The 21,955-nt window shown below is 39.6% G+C and overlaps 1 protein-coding gene across 1 annotated transcript in view; it reads right to left on the bottom strand.

Annotated features, from left to right (window-relative positions):
- Sol1 (CUB domain-containing protein Sol1) overlaps nt 1-21,955 on the bottom strand; it is an 802,928-nt gene that overhangs the window by 599,375 nt on the left and 181,598 nt on the right. Inside the window, exon 3 of the mRNA XM_078176633.1 lies at nt 20,617-20,797. Within this exon, the coding sequence (XP_078032759.1) occupies nt 20,617-20,797 (181 nt within the window). The remainder of the gene's footprint in view (nt 1-20,616; nt 20,798-21,955) is intronic.

Below are 21,955 nucleotides of genomic sequence, written 5' to 3'. Positions count from 1 at the left end.
ATAATTGATATCTAAAATATAATCTATATAATTGATATCTAAAATATAATCGATATAATCGATATTTAAACACTTAGGTAAACATAGGCAGAAGATAAATATAAATTGCGTACCTTCTGAGAAATTATTGCAATCGAATGACTCGTAATCATTGTAACTACGAAGAGAAAATGGCACTTCAAAGGATTAACATATCAAAAACATAAACCTAACGCATTAGTTCACGCTGTATTATTATACAGACTATTGTTCAATCTTCAAAGCTTATCCTGCGAGTAAATCACGCCAGTAATTTGCCAACCAGATTAATCTTCCAGATTTCGAAAAATTCCACCAGGAATAAAACTTTGGCCACGACGAACGAGTTATCCTATCGCAGAAAGGTTCGGCTCCGTTCGACGAATTCCGTCGCATTGAATATTTCATAAAGTTAACGTAGCTGTATTTATGATAATTACGGGATACGAGCCAGCGGAGTTGAAGGAGGGGGACGAGAGGACTTCCGGTGGTGCTTTGTGGCACCTCCTGCGAGCAAGGCTGCCGCGTCTTCCATCATCCGCGAGGCGGAGGTCGAACCGCGAGTGGGGCTGTACATACTTTCTTTTCAAATTTATGCAAATGCGACCCCGCGGAATTTACTCTCTCTCTCTCTCTCTCTCTCTCTCTCTCTCTCTATCTCTCTCTTACTCTCCTTGTGTAGGAGAATCAGGCCAGCCACGCGCGACGCGGAATGGCTCGCGGATTGGTGTAGCGCAGGAAGCGGCGGACCGCATTAACCGAAAAGGATAGTGTCCCGGGCACGAAGATGGATGGAAACGATAATGGTGTTTTCGTTCGGTTCTACGGGCCTTTCGCCGTCAAATTGCTCGTTTATAAACATCAAGCGTGAGCAATTTCCAAGACAATCCCGTAGAATTATGAGTTTCCATAAGCAATTCCGGATTCCGCGCGCGCGCTTCGCTCGATCGCGCGCGCGGACACGATGAAAAGTTTCAGGCCCCGGCTATCTTTTCCTTCCGGCGACGCACGGTGTATTCAAATATTCCGCTGGTAAGTCTGCGGACTTTTTTCCTACCCTCCCGTCGCCACCACCCCTCGCCGTCGTCGTCGTTCTATCGTCGTCATCGTTGGAGACACGGGACGATTCTGTCGTCGGGTTCCGCGCGGCTGCCTCGGAAAGTTAGCGCTTCCGGGGTACGCGGACTCTCATAGTTTCAATACGAACGCGTAAACAAGATGGAGAGTTGAAGATTGCGGTGTCAACCGGAATGGCGGTTCAGACGAATGACGTTCTCGACGAGACACGACGACGCGTCATAACGCCTCGTAAGGCCGAGAGGCGCGGTAAAAACTTCCGCGTTCTTGGCGCGATCGTAATTTTTATAAATGCACGCAGGTGGCTAATTTGGGTTATAATGTTTATATGCTACATTTAGACGTAGAGCGAGGAATGTACGGGGTGGTCGTTTTACGAGATATTAGACGGTTCAAGAGGCTTTGTAAAAAACAATGCAAGGCAGTAAAATGTAACAATGTAGGAGAAAGAGAAATCACTTCTTCAAAATATTAAGAAACCTATGGTTTTTATTTTTATATATATTATTTTTAGAATATCTTAAAAATGTAACTGTTTCGTATTTCCTAGATTAATAATACATATATTTATGAATAAAAGAATTGTTTTTAGAGAAAACCCTGTATGTGTCAAATTTCAGTTAGAGAAACGACTGAAGATACTGATTTTTTAAATCTACAATCACTGCAAGTGCGAAATTATAGCAAATTAATGAATGCCAAAGTGTAGAAAATATTAAAAAATTGAAATATACCTTTTTAATACAAAGTTTCAATTTTTTATTAGGAGGAGTTAGCAAGAACGATATTTACTATCCATTTATTCTCACAAAACTAGGAAGTTTTGCCTTTTTCCAATACTTATTCCATCAACATTATACGTAATTATTTACGAGAAGATATTGTACCTAAATAATATACTACCGTATTCCCACTAGAACATAGAAGATTTCTGTTGAAGGGTTGCGTGGAATAAAACTCAAAGATCAAAATAAATCGACGCGGCTAAGCGGTTAATCATATAACAACCACCCTGACAACATTTGCAGTTCATAGAAGAATTTTCGACGCCTTCTCGCTACGTTTCCAACATAAAAGAAGCATCGGGCTAGTCGCGTAAACAGGCTCCCTTCGCCGTTATTAATTAATTTAACATCCGCGGCGCGACGGAGCCGAGACGAAAGAAGCGCGCTCGCCGGTAACCCCTTTTTTTCCCCCGGATTGTTTCCATTCGCGGCGGCCCCATGCTGACGGATCGCCCGCGGATTGTCACACTCTGCCGGCCAGGAATTTCATCTTGCACATAATTAATCTCGGCAATTACGCACCAGACAAGTATAATTCCGTGCTGGCGTCGGCATCCGGGCCGGCCGCCGTGAAAGCCGATGCTACAACGTTCCGCACTACTGTTCCCGCCGCAAACTCGAGGTTTCCTGTCCTTCCGCGGTGGCTGTTCCGTTTTCCATCCAGCGAAACAGCGGACGAAGCTCTGTCGCTTAGTTTCGCCGAGACGCGACGCGTTCAAATTGCCACATACCTGGGCCGGAATGGAGGCGACGTCGGCCACCGCCGCCGCCGCCCTCCTGCGTGCGCGATCGCCGTGACAAGTAACGCGAGGGAACGCGGTTACTTTTCCATTTCAAATTCATCGGGGGGGCCCCACCCCGTGTCACTGGCAGTTTGTAATATTTAAGCGTCGCGGATCCTCCGTACGAGTATCCCGCGCTTTCCTAGCCGTTCCGGCCTTCGTGTCGCGGACACGGAAATTCCGAAATTCCCCGACTCTCGGCTCATTTGCCGAAGAAACCTTTACTGGGGAATATCGTCGTATATTTAAAACGATCAATTTTCATTCCAGTTAAACGGTGCTCTTTCGACTCGAGAATTACTTTTTGGAGTTTTAGAATATAAAACTAAACGTGGTGGTTGAATAAAATATTATATTAGGGAATCTATAAATGGAAATTTGGAAAAATTTCGTATTTGAATATCACTATTTTCTATCATTTTTTATGTGATTTTAATATCGCTAAAAAACGTGAAAGTTATATCGAGGTAATAATTATTCATATCACTGTATTACTAGATTGTGGATTTAATGCGTTTGTGTTAGAAATGAGTAGATGAAATACAAAATTGCGAAGAATGCAATAAAGGTTTATATAATTCCTGCTTTTCAGCCTTTTGATATCTTTCGATTTTATATAAATGTCAGCCGTCACATTGCAATAAAAATCTCACAACATCTAAACGAATTCAATCTCAAGATACTATTAAAATTAACTATTATACTACATCATTATATTATTATTACTACATTATATTTTATTCTTATTTAGTTTCCAAATTTAGTTGTAAAAGAATACGAAGACCCTGCACGAACATTCAATATTCAGTATTCACCATTCAATATTATAAAAACATTGCTTAATATTTTCAACGTCGCTGTCTAATTAACTCACCGCCACGTAATTGTTTTAATTTTCATAAAATCTAGTTCCCGAACAGCGCGGACAATTTTTCCACAATTTTTTTTCTATCGTGTTGCTTTCACCGCGAGCCGGGGAGGTTCTGGGGAAAAACTGCTGCGTCCGCCGGAAAGAGAAAAGCACGCATGTTGATTGGTCAATATTTTTCCTGCGGGTAGGGGGATAGGTTGGAAACAATTCGTCCAGAATGAATCGGGCGCGAAGTGGTTCGATTTAATTAAGAAACCGGGTACGAGAATTGGCCGGGCCGTTTGATGGCGTCTCTCGGGTCTCGCCGGTATATAATACGATAGTTCCGCAGAATCTCGCCGGTTGCTATTTCATTGCTCGAACGAGATATATTGGCTTTCGGTGCATCAATGCTATTTATTAATAGTAATTACAAAATCGCTGACAGGTGACATTTGGCAACGCAGAATATTTCCATTGATAAAAGTGGCGGAGATTTAAAAAGGATTCGATCTTTTTTAATTTAAATTGTAATTGAAGGTAACACTTGCTGTTCTTATAAATAAAATTAAGAAATAAGAACGTCTATAGACATATTATATGCTTAGTAGACGTTGTACGATGTTGGTTAAAATATTGATCTTGTTATTTAACGCAATTTATAAGAAAACTGATTTAAAGCTAGAAGTAGAATTTAAATAGTTGATAAATATTTATTACCAGATTCGGGATTTTTATCCAAAGTGAAAATAGTATAAATGGGTTGTAAAATATAAGGTATGTTGATTGATTATATTGTTTAATTGTTATGATTATCTGAACCTAATACAACCGTATTATGTACTTCTTTAAATGATATTACTGTCTAAATCCACAGTTTATTTATATTTCTAACAACTGCTATTAATGCCGATAAATGACAAATATTTTAATGTTAACGTCTATGTAAGATTACTTTGTCGACAGACGAGATTATGAGATAGAAATTACATCTTATTACTAATTGTAACCTTACAATAAAATTAAATTTAGCTAAAAATCTTCAATCAGAGAATCATGAAAATAACATCAATTAATCTTCCATCTTAAATCTACAAATAATTGATAAAAATCACTTAATTCTAAAGTATTATAATTATAAACTATCGATACCCCATCCATATCAAAATACTCAATTATCAGCGATCCAATTAGAACAGCGACAAATAAGCTGCTAAACAGAAGATACGGCTCGAGCACTTTATGATGCAGTGCCCCACCAGTGATCAATAGCTATCCATTACATAATCGATTAAAACTTTCGCAGAATATCCAGCGGAACAAGTTGCTCCCGTGTTTAGCACCGCCACTGTATTTATCGAAAGAGGTAAGCCAATATGTATCCACACACGTCCGCGGTATCGTGTGTCATCGCACGGTGGACTATCTCACGCACGGCGTGGCGCACGTGTGTAGACACGGTGTGTGCTACACGAACAATTCAGTTATCAAAACGGATGGCTCCATTAGTGGCATTATTTAGCCGGATCGATTCATCATGCGACGACGGTATCCTATTTTAACACTTCGCCGTCCGCGCGTCTCGCAAGAATTTCTTCGCTCGACGCCGGCAACACCGAAATTGTCAAACTATAATTTTCACTTGTTAATTTGGAATTTTAATTGTTACAGAAGATATACATATGGAAATAAATGTAAAATTTCCTTGTCTTATTATATTTGCATGCGACACCACCGCGGTGTCGCCGGCCGTTGAGCGATACATTTGTGCGCGACATCATTGTGATGGTCAATGGACGGCATAGCGTTAAGGCTGATTACGATTAAGAAACGTCACGTGCTAGCCGCGCGTAAAAGAAACTCGTGTCCGTAGGTGTGTCGTAATCGATTGCCTCAACGGCGGACAGCGTGTCGACGGTGTTTTTCGTGCAAGCAGAGAACACATCTCGTTGAAATACATCGCCCATACACACCATCGAAATTCCGTTTTCCACCGTATCGAAGTAACCGATCGGCGATTCGTCTTAGTCAACGGGAATCGAAAAACATCGGCAACCGACGCTGCTCTGTATTTCCCCGATTTGTTGAACAGCGGGCCCCGCATTCGAAGTAGAGTCCGCTCCGCGTTCGACGATCGATTAAACGCGTTTGATTCTCTCTCTCTCTCCCTCTCGCTCTCTCCGACGATAGGAGCAAAAAACGTATCTTAGCCTGTGGAAAATATGAATTGCAGATTTCCTGGGCGCAACAACACCGGCCTTAGATTTACCTTATCCCGGACCCGTTTGATTTGCGAGCGAGCTAAGCGCGTCGGCTATCTAAGGGGAAATATGATGACGAAGTGCTACGATTGCCAACCGTGGATGCGACTCTCCTGCGCTTGTTATTTTGCGTTACATGTTTTGTCTGTTGTTGAAAGATGGCGGAATTTCTGTCGAGCAGCAATGCTCAGTAATAATAAAATATCTGCCAGGAAAAATTATCTGCTATAAAATATCTGCTTTATTGATTCAAATAATATTTTTCAAAAAGCTAAAGGTGAATTTCAAAGTCTCTTTTGCCAATAAGAATTTTCTTGTTATCCTTGACACAAGTCTCAAATCATCTTCGAATCTTAGGAGAAATATAAGAAAAATTATAGATCCAGTTACTGTGCTCCCTCCCTGAATGCTATGCTTCGGAATGAAACGCGAGAATATTGAAGTTCGTATTACGCTCACCTAGACTACACACTCTATTCGTCGGTCCCAATATCTAAAGCATATGTGCTTTAGCTTCCCGTCAATTTCGGGATCATACTGTATCTCTTCTATCTAGAGTGCCTGGGCTATCGTCCCAAAATATTTGACCACTTACTCTACATATCATTTCAAGAACCATTGTCTTCTGTATTAACAAATTCCTTGCAGGTCACAAATCGAGCTATAATCACTTGCCTATTACAGAAAAGTCGATGAAATTTGATAAAATCCACTTTTCAAGAAACATTTAATATACTAAAAAATAATGGTAAGATTTTAGAAGTCATTCGCAGTCAGGAAATAAGGGGTTGTGATATTTTATTATCATTTAATGTGTAATGGTTCTTGAGGTTATTTGGAGTAACGTTTTCCTTGGCGCAAATGTAATCCGCGGCTTTGTTTAAGAGTTATTAAGGAAAAACTGGGTTACATTCACTCGGCCAAATTGCATCAACTGATCTCGCCTCTCATTGGTCATTATTTTTCGTTAATAACTCGTAAACGAAGCCGTCAACATAACCTCAACACATGTGTATATTTTAGGCAAGATATGAGTCGAATAAAATATATTAAATATACACGAAAATATAAATCTATTATGTTAATATTTTATTTTATATTTTATGTTAGTATGGTCTTATATTTTTATATTATATTATTAAAATATGAGTATGTATTAAATATATAGTGCATTAAACGTATTTAAATCGAATAAAATATATTCTGAAACACTTAAAATTGACAGCACGGAAAACAATGTCACTAAGCAATTTTTACATTACTATGAAATGCATACTCAAACATCAAACAACAATCTCAGACATCGACGATCAAGCCGCGCGTTATCCGGCAAGCTATACTTTCGACCGAAATTCACTTAAACGAACGATCATGGAATAACTCTATCGATGAACAAAGCCGATCGATAATTAGAATCACGGACACTACGCCGTAGACTTAGGCTTCCGCAGGAACTTAGAACAGTGTCTGCACTATCCACATAACTCCTACTAGTGGCGGCTTAATATTGACGTGTCGTATCCAAAGGCGAAGTTTCCCCTCTTCTCCGAGGGATTTTCTCAGCTTTAGAATACTATACTATAGTACACAGCGCTGTGTAAACGATCGCCGCGCCTCTGCACACCATATTAATAGGGCCATCTTCATGGCCAGTTTAATATTGGATACGAAGCGTTTGGACCTGGTCCTTAGGACCAGATACGATTTATGGCTCCTGGTGACGGAGGATTTGTAAATAGAATCTCCCGTGCTAGGAACAGTACCCCGAGGACAGGCACGTGCTCGGTATACACACAAACTCTCTTTCTCTCTCTCTTGTCTCTCTCTCTCTCCACCACGCCGAGAATTTCAGAAAGATTCGATCCGGTCGCGCATGAAAACAATATTGCAAACAGCGGCTTCGATCCGCGCGGTTTTATTGGATTTCGGCTTTATTGGCGTTATGGGCTGTAGACTATGGTCTATCGGAGATCTTCCTTGCCAGTCGTACGGAAAGTTGTTTCGTTGTTTCGTACAAAATTTTATTTTATAAGCCTGTCGAAAAAGCATTTGATTCAGTGTTCTGCTGGTACGAGCAGGTCTTTTTACGAGCGTAAAATTTCACAGATATCGGACAAATGTCAAAATGTATTTTTCCTGCTTTTTATTTGAAATATTAAAACATCGGTATTCGATCTTCTCTTGAATGAACGAAATAATTTTCTAAACGAGCTAACATATTGTTGATTTCATCGCATAATCTATGTTTTATAAAATAACCGTGTCGAATATTAAGGTTATGTCGAGGTTATGTCACAGTTTCTCTCGCTGCGAGAAACAACGAGTGTTATTGATTACTGACAAGCAATTTATTTTTTAATAAATTTAGCGTTAAGTTTAGATGTAAGAGTTACAATTAATTTAATTTTAAGAGTTAGAGTTGAGTTTAGTTTTTAGAGTTTGAGATAAATTTTTCACACGATGAGGTCTCTGAGGTAACTAGTAACTATATTGACGACGATTGGCAGCACTGTCAATGTTAAAGTGCCTTGAAAACTGTCTGCAAAGCCATCTGTCATAGAAGCCATTCTAACTGTAAATGTGAAATAATTTTCCTGGCTCATAGTATTTCTATTCTATGCAATAAATTGCACTTCTATGCATACGAAACTGATTCTTGCAATAAACTTTATGGTTATAAAAATTATTTTAGAACGTAATAGAATAATTTTAGTGGTGCTTCAGAGTCACCATTCGAGTGCAAAGAGTTAATCGACGAAATATTGAATTGTTCGACATGAACTACTTTCTCGACATTCAAACCAATTTCAAACTCTAATAAAACTAGAAAATATATTAATTAATTCTATTCTTCCTGAAACATAATTCAAAGCCAATCCACTAATTTAATAATCAACTCTTCCAGAAAGATAATTCAGCAGCGACGTCAACTAAGAGTTCTCAACCTGACACAACAACCACTCCTAATACAAAGACTATCCTTTCTTCGAGCTCCAAACGGAATCAATACTCGGGAGCCCCACGCAACCGAGAGACAATTACAGGCACTTACTCGCTAAACTGTGCCCCCCAGCGACGAAGTTCGAAGCTCCCGGCGGATATCAAGAATCGTGAAGTTTGCTTCGAATTTCGCCCCGGAACTGTGTCCACGTAAAGAGAAATCCGCGGCAAATAAAACGAGAGCCGTGTCTCGGCCCACCCCGCGATCGTCCGAGAAAAGAGGACGGGCGGGTAGAAAGGACGGCAGAGCGCGAAGAAGCGCCATCAGAAATCGGTAAACAGTGGCCCGGGTGTTCCCGAAGGGCGATCGGTTTTCGCGTTGTCAGTGCCGTGGAACCTGCCGAGACCACAGAAATTTCCGAGTCGAAGCGAGCCACGCCGCCCCGCGGTGGTTGCCGTCGCGCGCGCGCGCGCGCTCGCGTTCGGAAGCAACGCGCATTACCCAATTGTTTGCCCACGTTTCCGACAGACTGTCCCGCCGTGTCGGAAGTTCCCGGGGCAGACACGGCCCCCGTCGTACTTCGACGCATAATGCCTGTCAGCAGAAATTCCAGCGCGCATATTTGCATACGTAATCGCCGGCCGGTATCGCGCACGGTCATCCCGAAGGCGGCCCCCGGGTCTCGTGGGAGAGCAGCCCCGCCGTACCGTAAGATCGATCGCTCGATCGATCGTACGGCCGATCGAGCAGCCTAGCCGTCGATCGTAATTAAAAGCGGCAGCCGGTTTTTGGGACAGCCATCGCGCGAATCATTAATATTATTCGGCGGGCGCGAGCGTCCGCCCCGCTCCGGACCCATGTTAATTATCCGGCTGGCCCGCATTGTGCTCGTCGAACAATCGACGCAACGGCGATATTACATTTTGAGACGGGTCGGGAACCCAGGCGAGGGAAGAAAATAGGAGCCGGCCGGCCGCCGATAAAGGGACCGGAGAGGCCGACGCGAGGAAAAAGCGCGAGGAGAGGAGCGAAACCGCAAGTTCACAAAAGGGAGGATTCGATTGAGACATCGGCATTCGGGGCGGAAAATAAAATCTTCGGGAGTGGGGAGGGGGGGGAGAGTTGACCCGGTCCCCACGGTAACCCCGTCGTCGCTATATTCGGCGTGGGACGTTCCTCGTTTTCGTCTCATAAGTTTCTCCTTTCTGAACGGTTAACCGACTGCCGCCGCGCCTCGGCACCGTGTCGCATCGTTGACCCTGCGCCCCCGTGGCCGAGCGGTCTAAACCAACCGGGATGCGCCGCGATATGCATTCGAAATGTGCGGCCCGGCCCGCCGGAACTTCCTCCGCCGGGATACGTGCGAGCAGATTCTCTTATCTAAATAATATCTCTCTTAAATCGCCGCGCGAGGCCGCCCGCGCGCGGCTACGCTAACCGCCGCTTACGTCCGGGAAATAGAAGGGGCGGTTGATGGTTTGGGAGCACGGTTAGAACGTCACGATGACGGACTGGCGCGGGATCGCTAACGAGCCGAAACGGGACTATTGTTATTACAATAATAATTGTTTCGGGGTTTCAACTGGCGTCGAAAGAGTTATCCGTGTTTCAGCAGATTTGAGCGCGGAACTGAGGTAGACGTCTTGATGATTATAAGTACTCGAAAGTTTCAATTTAACCCTTTCACACCGACGGGCGTATGGAATGACCATTTATATACGAATAGCATATATATACTTTTATTCCATATTTTACATGAGATATTCTTGTTAATCAACAAACAGTTGACTATAATATTTAAAAAAATAAATTATGATTACAAACTTTTATATTTTAGAAAGCAAAATGATGTTACTGAATATAATAAATATTATTGTAAAATTTAGAGAACAAGGAACGACTTCTACTTCGTATCATTCCGTACCTCAGTGTGAACTACTCAGTAATGCGTTCCGTAGCGGAAGGGTTAACCAGTTAAGTGTGTTTAGCAACTATATCCGTCATGGAGATGCGGCAGAATTTTGTGTCACGACGATTATATCAGTCATGCGTTAAATTCGGTTGCAATTTGATATTTAAATTGTAATTCTGGCGAAAACTGAATTATATTCGTAAATTTTGATATATGTCATATATCAAGACAAAATGAAACAAACAAATGAAAATTATAAATAATTTGTGCTGAATTCATAACTTCCCTCGTCAACGCTTGATTATTGCAATGCACGCTGGTTAGCCTAGAGATCGCCACAATTATCTGGTTAAATGAAACTTTTTAACTGTGCCCTTGTAGAATTGTTCGCGAAGATTTGAAAATTCATTTTTCAACTCTCTCGTTTGTTGAAAGAAAGATATGCCAGAGGGCAATGGATCGATGCAATAAACAATGGTGTATGTGGACGGTTTCCGGTCATAAAGAATAATTAAGAATGGGGTTTCAACTGGAATCGAAAGAGTTACGAGGGCTTCGGAGGGTTGGACCGGGAAACCTTTTTAGACAAAACATTGTCGTGGTGGGGGACCCGGCGAAGATAGGTGAAGGGGAGGTTCTTGAAAGCAAAAGTTTTAATTTGAATGGAACTTAGAAACTTTGCACTCGGGGAAGCTTGAAAATTCATTTTTTACCCTAGTTTTTCATTCGCGGAAAGAAAGACACGGAAGAGAGCTACAAATAATGCGATCAACTGCGTTGTATATGGACAGTGTTTGATAATAAAGAATTATATGTTCGGATAGTCGAGGTAATATTTTTTGTCCGTAATATTAGAATATTTATTTTATTTTCATTGTTTCATTATCTTCAAAATAAATTATACCGCGTCGAGTAGTTTAAGCACACTATTTTCCTGAATTAAGTTATTCTAAATAGATTATTTACTTTAAAAACTGAAATACGTTAATGGTTAATTTTTTATTTGTATAATAATTACTTTTGTAATACTAAATCCAGTATGCCGATTAAAATGACCGATTTTGTATTTCTTATTTCTACATTATTATTCAATCATTAATACTATCATTAATATTCAAGCTTATACATTATAATAAAATTGACAAAAAATCTTATCAAGCAACAAACGTTAGTTACCTTCAATGATCGGTATATACAGTGCTAAAACAGCGTACCTGTCCCAACAACCCTAATCTTAATCAGCGCGATATTTCAAGCCATCTCTATAAAGAATCAAGAAGAACGAACACAGTAATTCAATCTCAATGAGAAACATATCTACAACTCAAAAATAATACAGACAACATAACCTCATTTTGCAAGACGCGTCACATTCGCAGCGTCGCGTCTTTTAAATCGAGGTGGCAATATTAATAGCAGGCTCCGCTCGGGGGACAGAAAAGGGGCTGGCGTTTTGGGGGTTCGCCGCGCGACGCGGTACGTCAGCGACGTCCTTGTGTACGAGCGTCTCGTCTCCGTTCCCGACGCACACGGTCCGCAATCCCGCCATGCCGCTAACAACTACACCAGCAACTATCAGAGGAACACGCCGCACAAATATCGAGCAATCAGCCGCGGTGCTCGCTCGACAACCTAAAGCAGAATGCCTCTTATCCGCTGATCCGGTTTGCTCCGTGAGACCTTGTTACCTGGCTGCCTGGAGATGCTGAACAGTGGGCTTGCCGAAAATTCTTCCGCAACTACCTCGAAGTTTATTCTGTTAGCGGAACGCCGGCACCGGTTTATCGTCCAGACGTGACTTCTTTGCTGTTTTGAAGATCAACCCCCCTCACCCCCTAGTTCGGTGTGTTTTGGCCGGAGTTCTAGTAAGTCGATTGAACTTTTACTTTTTTAATTATGATTTTTAAGGTCGCGCGTGGACGAAGCGAATGTTTCCACGAATTCGTGGGAATTTATGGGTGGGTGATATATCGTGCAGAGGGTGTTTGTTGAACTCTATTATTTATTTGGTTTGCATTAGATTCTTGATTAAGCTCTGTAGCAATGAATTGTATATTATTATTATTATATTATTGTAACTATTTAGAGAAGGCGCAGAATGCTAATAGAAAAGACATAGCATCAAATTCATAATAATATCTAAGACAGAACAATTCTGAATTATCTATATGTAATCTTTAAAATATTAAGGTATCTAATGCTCAATTTATTAAAATGTCTAATATTTGAAATTTTTAAATATCTACCGCTTAAAGTATTAAAATATTTAATGTTTAAACTATTGCAATATCTAATGCCTGAAATATAAAACATCGAATTCTTTAATTATTGAAAAATCTAATTCTCAAAATATAAAAATATCACATCCTTCAAATATTAAAATATAAAATTCTTAAAATATTAAAATATAAAATTCTTAAAATATTAAAATATCAAATTCTTAAAACATTAAAATATCTTAAATAAAATAGCTTAAATTATTAAACTATCTACCATATAAAATATCAAAATATGAGATTGTCAAAGTCGTTAATTTAAAAATGGCAAAACTTGGAAATACTTGAAAATCGCAAGGGAAAATCTCGTAGGTATTGAAACAGCGAACAATTAACTCTGCCTGTTTACGCATGTGTACAGTTAGAACGGGCGAAGAAAGCAAATTGGACTCATGATACGTAAATCGTTCCGAAGGAACAAAAACAATTTCCCAAGCGTTTCGCGTTCTAATTAGAGTTTGAAGTTTCCTTGAGCATGAATGAGCGAACGGAAAGTGCTAAAGTAAAGCTACAGTTGAAGTGGTTAATCGCAAAAACAGTGAAAAAATCGCGTGCCCCTTATGAACTCGAGTTCTGTCGTTCTTCTTAACAAGTTTCGCCATTCAAGGAGCAAAACGGTTGCTTTCTATACAAATCTTTCCGCCGTTTATTGTTAACGGAGCTACTTGTCGCAATCTTCGCGGTACTCTTGCCCCACAGAAATCTTGTAATTACTTCGACGGTTAGTGCAAAACAGATTAAAAATTAAATGTAACTCTAACGTCCAATAAATATTTATTAATATCGCAAAATAAAAGGTTTAACGAACCTCCAAGCAAAGGATAACAAATTCTTTCAAGACTAAAAACGTAATTTACAATTTACTATAAATATCATAGTATCTACAAGTATTCCCAACAATATTATTAAATATAATATAACATCGAAATAATAATTGATTTAGAACGCATATTCAATCTAAGAAAAATGATTTCTTTACATATCGAAACGTTGAAACAAGAAATCGATTTAGAAAACAGATTACTTTTCCTAAAAGCAATTTACGTATTCACTTCCATTTATCAACAACACTATTGACTAAGCGAATAAAATGTTCGAGATATTTTCCGACGAAATTTTCGATTAGTACCTGGTACGCGGCCCGCCTCGTTTTAAAGAGATGACACACAGCTTCTCGGCAACGCCGGCGATATTGTCAATAAGTTATCGGCGAATGAATTATTGAAAGTCGCGGTTGTGGAAGCGTAACGCCGCCACACGTATCGGACCTCGGAGCCCGAACTTTTCGTGATTGTATCTGAATATCAGGGAAGTAAACCGTACGTGTATATACATACACGTGGTACATATATACATAGAGACGCGAAGTAAGGAACTGAGTTTTCAGTATGGAATTCAAATGAGGCAGTTCCCCACCGAATAGAGGGAGGCGCGCAGCGTCCTTTAGCGATTGGCCTCCGCGATGAATGTAAATATTTATAGGCTACCGGGATATGATTTCGGGGTAGGACCGGACCTAAGACCCCATATTTTCTGCGAATACCCATACAATTACAGGAAAGCAAAACCGTGAATGATACGCCCGCTATCTCGTCGGCGCTGATGCGAATCGATAAAGCCGTGTTGAAGCTCGGAAAATTGGAATTATAAATCTGAATGAAGTTACGAGTCTTGTTTGTAAAATGGTAAGGTTATGCAATTTGAAGAAAGAATGTTAAACCTCGTTATTGCTTCATGTTTAATATAAATCTTGCTTTAGGTTCTATTATTCATTGAAATTTCAACAACGGAGCCAGGATATGAATATAATTATTCTATTTTACATCTAATTTACAATGATTGAAATTTGTATATATTTAATTAAGGTTTTAGACGTTATATATAATATTTGTAATTTGTTGTATGCGATATTTATAATTAATATCTATATTAACCCTCTAAGTACCGACCAAAAGACTCTGTATCTGAGCGAAATGTTTAAAACTCGTTTGACGAAGTTTGATAAAGTTTCGAAAAGAAATTGCAAGAATTTTGAAAAGCCTGATAAATAACAAGTTCAAAAAGGGAGAAGAAATAGGGAATGAAATTTTTGTTTAACAAAAATATTAAGAAAACTATCTTGTCAATAATAGCCAACAACGATATATCGTTGTTCGGTACTAAGAGGGTTAATTATAGTTATATACAAAGTTATACATTTCTTAAAAAAGTCTGTTATTTTATTTTATTTAAAATTGTACTAAATCGGTATTTTGAAATTATCTTAACTCTTTTACTTTTACGTGTCTTGCTTACTCGTCTCTGTCTTATACGCGTCAAATCCGCAACCCTTGTCATCCACAATAAAAAATCGCAGTAAATTTCGAAGAAGGATAAATCTGTTCAATTAAAGATTCTAAAATGAAAGGGATCATTCTGCGCGATGAAAGAGATTAACGCCAACGCGGCTGTACAATTCGTGAACCGAGCATTTCGTCGGACTTGTCCGTGCTAATCCCTGAATCAATATGGCGATCGTGGCGCTTACACGCAAGAGTCTCTGTACTCAGCTTTCGAAGCGTAAGTTTCTGAATCCACGCAAATTCTGTGAAATTGGTCGTATCTTAAGACACCTTCGCCGGCTGGTACAGAAGCGGACTAGATTTGCGTATGAAATGGACTTTGAATCTGATTTAAATTCGACCGGTGTTAGTTATAATTAAACTAACCGAGGAGCAACTTTAAACGATCTGCTACTAGCAGCGGTGGTGGTAGTCGCCGGCACTGCTACATAAAGTCGGAAAATCGGAGCGGCGAATTTTCGATATCGGTCGGGCAACTCATTTAAAGTCCTTGAACAGATACGGCGATGAAACGACCATAATCTTCCTCTTGGAAAAAAGTGTTCCTTCTCTTTTCCCGGCGATATTAATATTAATCGCAGATGCCCGTCGTAAATCGAACTTCGCTGCGGGAATTTAAACTCCGTGTACCCAGATATCCTGATTGAGATTTATAACGTCGATCCGTATTTGAGGGAGCGAGTTTCAATTACATGTTAAAATTAAAGGATGCGGAAAGCGGCGGGCGCATTAATTCTTGAATCGGCGAAGATGAGTAACCCCGGTCTCTTAAAAGGCAAAGATTATTAATTGTCGGCCCTTTAATCGTCGTCCCTATGGCAACGTCACCGGTAAACTAACATGTTACTTCAAACAGCATAGTCGTGTCTTTGAGACTGATAGTCGGGGAGCTTCTTTCAGTTTTAATAGTCAGGAGAAAATCTGTTAATATTGCTCCGAGGTCGATAATTTTACTCAAAATTGTATTCGACAGTAAAGTCAGTACTTTTATTTAGAGTAGATGAATTCACTGTTCTTATGACGTAGTGAAAGTTTAAGTAAATTCATATATTTAAAGGTTATTTGAAATTACGATAGCAATTATATAGAGTAGAGAAATTCGTTACAAATGTTAATACTTTATTACAATTATATATTGCAGGTTTCATATTTTCAACACAAGTATGGATCATTAAAAAATCCACAATTATTGACATTATTGTTAAAATACTTTTACTTTATCTATTCAAATAATTTGTTCGAATCAAGAAGGAAATATTCTACTAGAATAAATCGACACAATAATTTCTTACAATAAATAATTGTAAGAAACTATACGTCGATTAAGACGAATCTATTCGAGTAATTTTGGACAAATGCTTATTCCAAATAATTCTAACAATTCCCAAAATGGCTATAGATATCAAGTGGGTATACTTATAAATATTTTATATTATATAATAACATTACATTATTTATATTATTTGTCACCAGTAAATATAAGTTCCGTTTTCCCCTAAGAAATTATTACGATCCGAAAAGTTCTAATCATTATAAAAGTAAAAAGTGCAACTACAAGAATTAACCCAACACAAAATAACCTCCACAACACATAATATACCATACAATCGACTGTACATCAGTTTTCTGACGGATCGCGAGTTCGCAGCCGAGAATTTCACCGATTTCTCTCTCTCTCCGTCTTAATCCTCTGTCCAGCGCCGCGCTCGCGCGCGCGCGCGCCTTTTAACAGAAAATCCGCGTTTCTTCCGCGGCTGCCGTCGGCAACAAAGATTAATTGGATATTCGGCAAGAAAAATGTAGCCATGCGACGAAGACACGGCGGCGTGCAGACCGCAAAGCGGGGCATATCCCTGGCACGCCGGCCGACCGCAACATTACAAGAATAAAACCGGGTTTCTGTACCGGGAGGGGAGGGCTAGTACATGTTCGCGTTCATCCCGGAGGAACAGAAATCCTCTTTAAACCCTGTCAACGGTGAATCCTTATTACGGGACGAAGGAACGGTTTGCCGGGGGCCGGATTTACATGTATGCGGCGTTGGAGGGGGGGGGAGGGGGCGAGTAACGCCGCTACAAATTGGCTACCCCGGTTGGGGTTCCCTTTGTTTTCCGGCCTGCTCCCTCGCCGCGGCGCGCGACGGCCGCCGCACCGGCGAAAACTGGCCAAAGTCACCGCAGTCTTTTCGTAACACGCGCACCCCACCTCCCCTCCCCTACGCCCCACCCGCTCTTCCGCCACCCACCGTCTGGGGACGAATCGCATCTGGAATTCAATTTCGCGGAATAGTCGTTACACGCTGAATTTCCAAGTGTTGCGCCCGTAGAAAAATGCGGGAACATGAGACAGCGCGCGGTCGCCACGCGGGAGGAGCGACGGTTTTGCGGCCAGGATATTTCATACGCCGTTCGAAACTGTTTGGGAGTACCCGGCTCCGCTGCTCCGCTGAGAACCCGGCCGGGCGTCCCCTTTACCTGGCAAGCTTATTACCCCCGGCTGCGGATGTTTGCGTATTTCGGGCGTCTCGTAACTTCGAACGCGAGTGAATAAATATGTTAATAAGACTAGACAGTGTCGCCCGAGATAACTCGGTGGCCTGCAGCCACCGTGACGTCACAATTTGTCGCCGCTGTTGCGTCGCATTGTCGGGCTGACCGGATGTAGTGTTCCCTTATGTCTTATCTCTGGTGAGCACTTGCGGATGGCCCTATGATCTTGTTCGTTTTTTATAGTGTCGCCGGGCTTAATCCCTTCGCGCGAGTTATCTTCTGATTAACGTGATTAAAAAAGGCTCGAAAATGTCCACATACTTATTTTTATTCTGACAACGTCTTTTTGTTAATTTTTGTATCTTATTCTTTCAGGTAACTAAATATCGGATCGAAATTTCAGACAGCTAAATATTGTACAGTATTGTGTAAATAAATGTATTTTAAAGAGGCTAAATAATATTTGTAGCAGTTCTTATATGGATACAAAATGACCATCCCTTAAATGGAACTCGAACCTAATAAAACATTGAACATCCTAGGGTTAGTTAAGTAAATTTAAGTTAAGTAACTTTAAATTAGTCAAAGAACGTTGATACATCATCGGGTGTCGCTTTTGAAACCATATATTTAATAATTTTTCATAGAAAGTTAATGCGGAAGTTGCACGACTGTATATGATAAATCATAATCTAAATATATATCGTAATATTATATGTATTATAATAATAATGTATTATTATAATAATGTATTATATAATAATAATACACATGTGGTATTCAAATATGAAATAATAATTTTACGACACCGCATTCATTTAATATGCTATTATAAATTAAAATCATGCTATTAAAGGCAAATGATGTTTCGAAAATTGTGTACTCTTTAGCAAACCATTGTAATTGTTTAGAAAACGATATAGTAATCGCTTAGATACTATACTAAAAAGTTAATCCTTTATTCGTGTAAGTATTAACCTGATAATTTCCTGATGTGAATTAGTAGTCACGCGACTACAATTAACAATGAGAAAATGTAGCAACAAAAGATCTCTAAGAAATGTTTATATTCGCTAGAAAATAGTTAAATTGTGAACACCTTTAATCCAAATATAATTTTTAAATAGTAATTTTTATCTAACGCGAACCAACGAAAATCGCCAACAAACGAGCGGAGCGTTCGTAATTAATCAATACTTGTGCGCATAAATCCGCGTAAGCGTTTCAATAACAACATTATTAACGCAACCCGAAAACTGACGCAAATGTTGCATTATTGACTTGTCGAACAGCCAGCATAGCTATACAATTAATGCGAACGTCATACAAAATGCAACGTCATACAAAAAGCTACTATGCTAAAGTTACTATACAGGGTGTCCCGGAAATCGTAGTTGAACGATCTTTGAAATCGATTATCACGAAAACGGAGCACCGGATGAAAAAACGTTATACCAAAATATTTTCTTCTCTTTTTTATGTAGAGTCACCCCCTGCCCAGCTGTACTACGATTTCCGGGACACCCTGTATAATACACAGACTTACAAATCAACTTAAAATGCTATCATCTCTGCGCTGTAATTCGAGTTTTCTCTTTTCGTTAGAATACACCTGAATCCCATAGCCTGGGCTCAGTGCCTTTAACGCCGCCCCTACCGCAGGTCCGGCTAGCTGCAGGCTGTGTCCCGATGAGACCTTGACCCAGGGATTCCATTAGCACATAACGTAACATGGGAATTCAATTAAACAGCCGGACAAACGCGGCCAAAAATTTCGAGAATGTAGAACCTGCCGCGACGACCTCTCCAGTATTTTCATTCATTAAAACAAAAGCACAGGGGAGTGCGACGAACAATGTTGTATGCGCGGCGCTGTGCGCGCCGACAGTTTCAGATAAAAGAGAATCGAAAGGATGATCGAGGCTCTGCTGAAATAAAATATCTTTTTGTAATATTCTCTGTTCGAATGTTTGTCTTATTTTAATATTGAACGCTTGAAATAATTCTTGCACTATTTAAAAATAATATTATAATATGTTATAATATAATATAATTTTTAAACAGTGCAGGAATTATTTCAAGCGGTAAATATTATAATATATTATATAATATAACTGGATCCACCACTATTTTTGTTCGTAATGATTTATTCAAAATTTCGGTCGAACTGCCGCTTTCACGGATCTATGTATAATGCAAGTTCCGGCCGACCATCTTTGAGGCGATCTTTTTACAGGGCGAGCGCTACAAGTTGGTCTCTATGATATATTCACCGCAACTTGGTGTAGCGAATGTATGGCAACATTGTAAGCTGCTTATGGTGTCCTCCCAGTTAATTAATCGGATATGAGTTTCATCTTCGCTGCGGCATTATGGGTAGTTGTCGCATGGTTAAGTCGATACATAATTTTTGTTATTCCGTGTATGCTTCAGTTAATTTTAAATGTGCGGGACGTTGCAATAATTTTATATAGAGTGCGGATGAGTTTAACAAAGTTCTGGATAGCCATTTAAGGAGACGGATATTGCTATTTTTGAAATAGTATAATTTAATGTTAACGATGTAAAATATAAATTAAATATAATAGAATATAAATGTAAATTAAAGTATAAATTAAACAACTACATAAAATAAAATATAAATTAAAATATTATTCTACGATTTAAATGTCGTTGAGGAGAATTCACTTTATTTACCGTAAACATATTAATAGGCTGTCTTCAATAATATTGTCTGAAATAATAGCTTAAAAAGAACTTGTGACGATCGGTTAACTCAAATCATTTTTAAGACTATCGATCGTTCAACATAGATTTTATGGGAACGTAATTCCGTTGATTTTAGTACGAGCAACTATAATTTATTTCGATGGTAGCACTTACTCGGGACGGGCACGATGAATGTGAAAGTGATGAAATGACAGCTCGACGATTTCGTCAGGTTGGCCGACGAACGTGTAAAGCAGGCAATCGATGTTCGACGGATATCGTTTGGGGTAGTAAGGGGATGTAAATGTGCCACCTTGAGGTCTGTCCGAGCTGCTGTAGACAACGCATGAGCAACCTATAACACAGACATTGGTATGATTTCCACGCCCATTAGATCTCGTGTCGGATCTAAGCAAAAGGTCTGCAGTTTAAATTATACTCTTTCTACAAATAAATTAATCAGAAATTGTACAAATAACGCATCTCCTTCTATTTTAAATAATTCTAGTATTAGTTATCATAACGAAACAGCAAACAATTATTAATTATCGTGTTAAAATTTATACTGGTTTTAAATAAAATAGAATTAATAGAGAACTATTTAATTTAATTTTTAAAATTACAAATTTTCTAAATTAACTATGGGAGATGGAAGTTAAATAAAAAATATATTTCTACTTGTATTAATTTTAATAAATAAGGAGAACGTATTCTTAAATTTTTTTGTTTTCACTAGTTAGTATTTCGCCTGATTAATTTCAGCATTATATGCATAAAATCATCTCTTATTACGAGACAGCGAGTTTCATGCATTTGTGCAAATTGTAATAATAGTTAAAACGTTTGAAAATTTATACTATTATATTATTATCAACTCACTAAATTGTTTAACACAGAGAATATATTATACGTCACATATGTTTACTTTAATAGACGCATAGAATTGTTCTTCTGCCAAAAAAAGATCCGTTGCTTACGCTATAAAGAAAATCTCCGTTGTTTCGAAAATCGTGTTTTCCAGCAGAGAAGCGCGAGCGAAGTGAACACTGTAAAATACCGTACGCTCCTCACGCATCAGTAGAGGCATCGGCCGGGCGGATCAAATCCGAACAATTGTACAAATGCTTTGAAATAATTCAACGGGGCAAGTTATTCGCGAGCCGGAATCGCGGCCGCACGCAACGCGATTGTAAAGATGTTTGGAATTCGCGTGGAACGAGAGAGAAAGAGATATATATATATCCGAGATTGAATCGAGGATACATACGAATTCGAACAGCCGTTTCCGCGACTGCCGAAAATCTGTTAATTAAAAGAGCTAATTGCCGGTCAAGGGAACGGTATGCAATAAAATGGAAATTGACCGCCCCCCCCCCCCCCCCGGCTCTCAATAACGCGGAACCGACGGCCGTGGATGCGGCATTCTATCCGGCCGGGGCATCAAAATCTCATGATAATGAAATCCGCCATCTGACACTGTCTCCCCCCCCCCCCCCCCCCCCCCCCCCCCCCC

The sequence above is a fragment of the Augochlora pura genome, chromosome 3, assembly GCF_028453695.1.
Source record: "Augochlora pura isolate Apur16 chromosome 3, APUR_v2.2.1, whole genome shotgun sequence".
In the NCBI taxonomy this organism is placed as follows: domain Eukaryota; kingdom Metazoa; phylum Arthropoda; class Insecta; order Hymenoptera; family Halictidae; genus Augochlora; species Augochlora pura.
The sequence above is the reverse complement of the archived record's forward strand: the minus strand, read 5'-3'. Positions and strand labels throughout refer to the sequence as shown.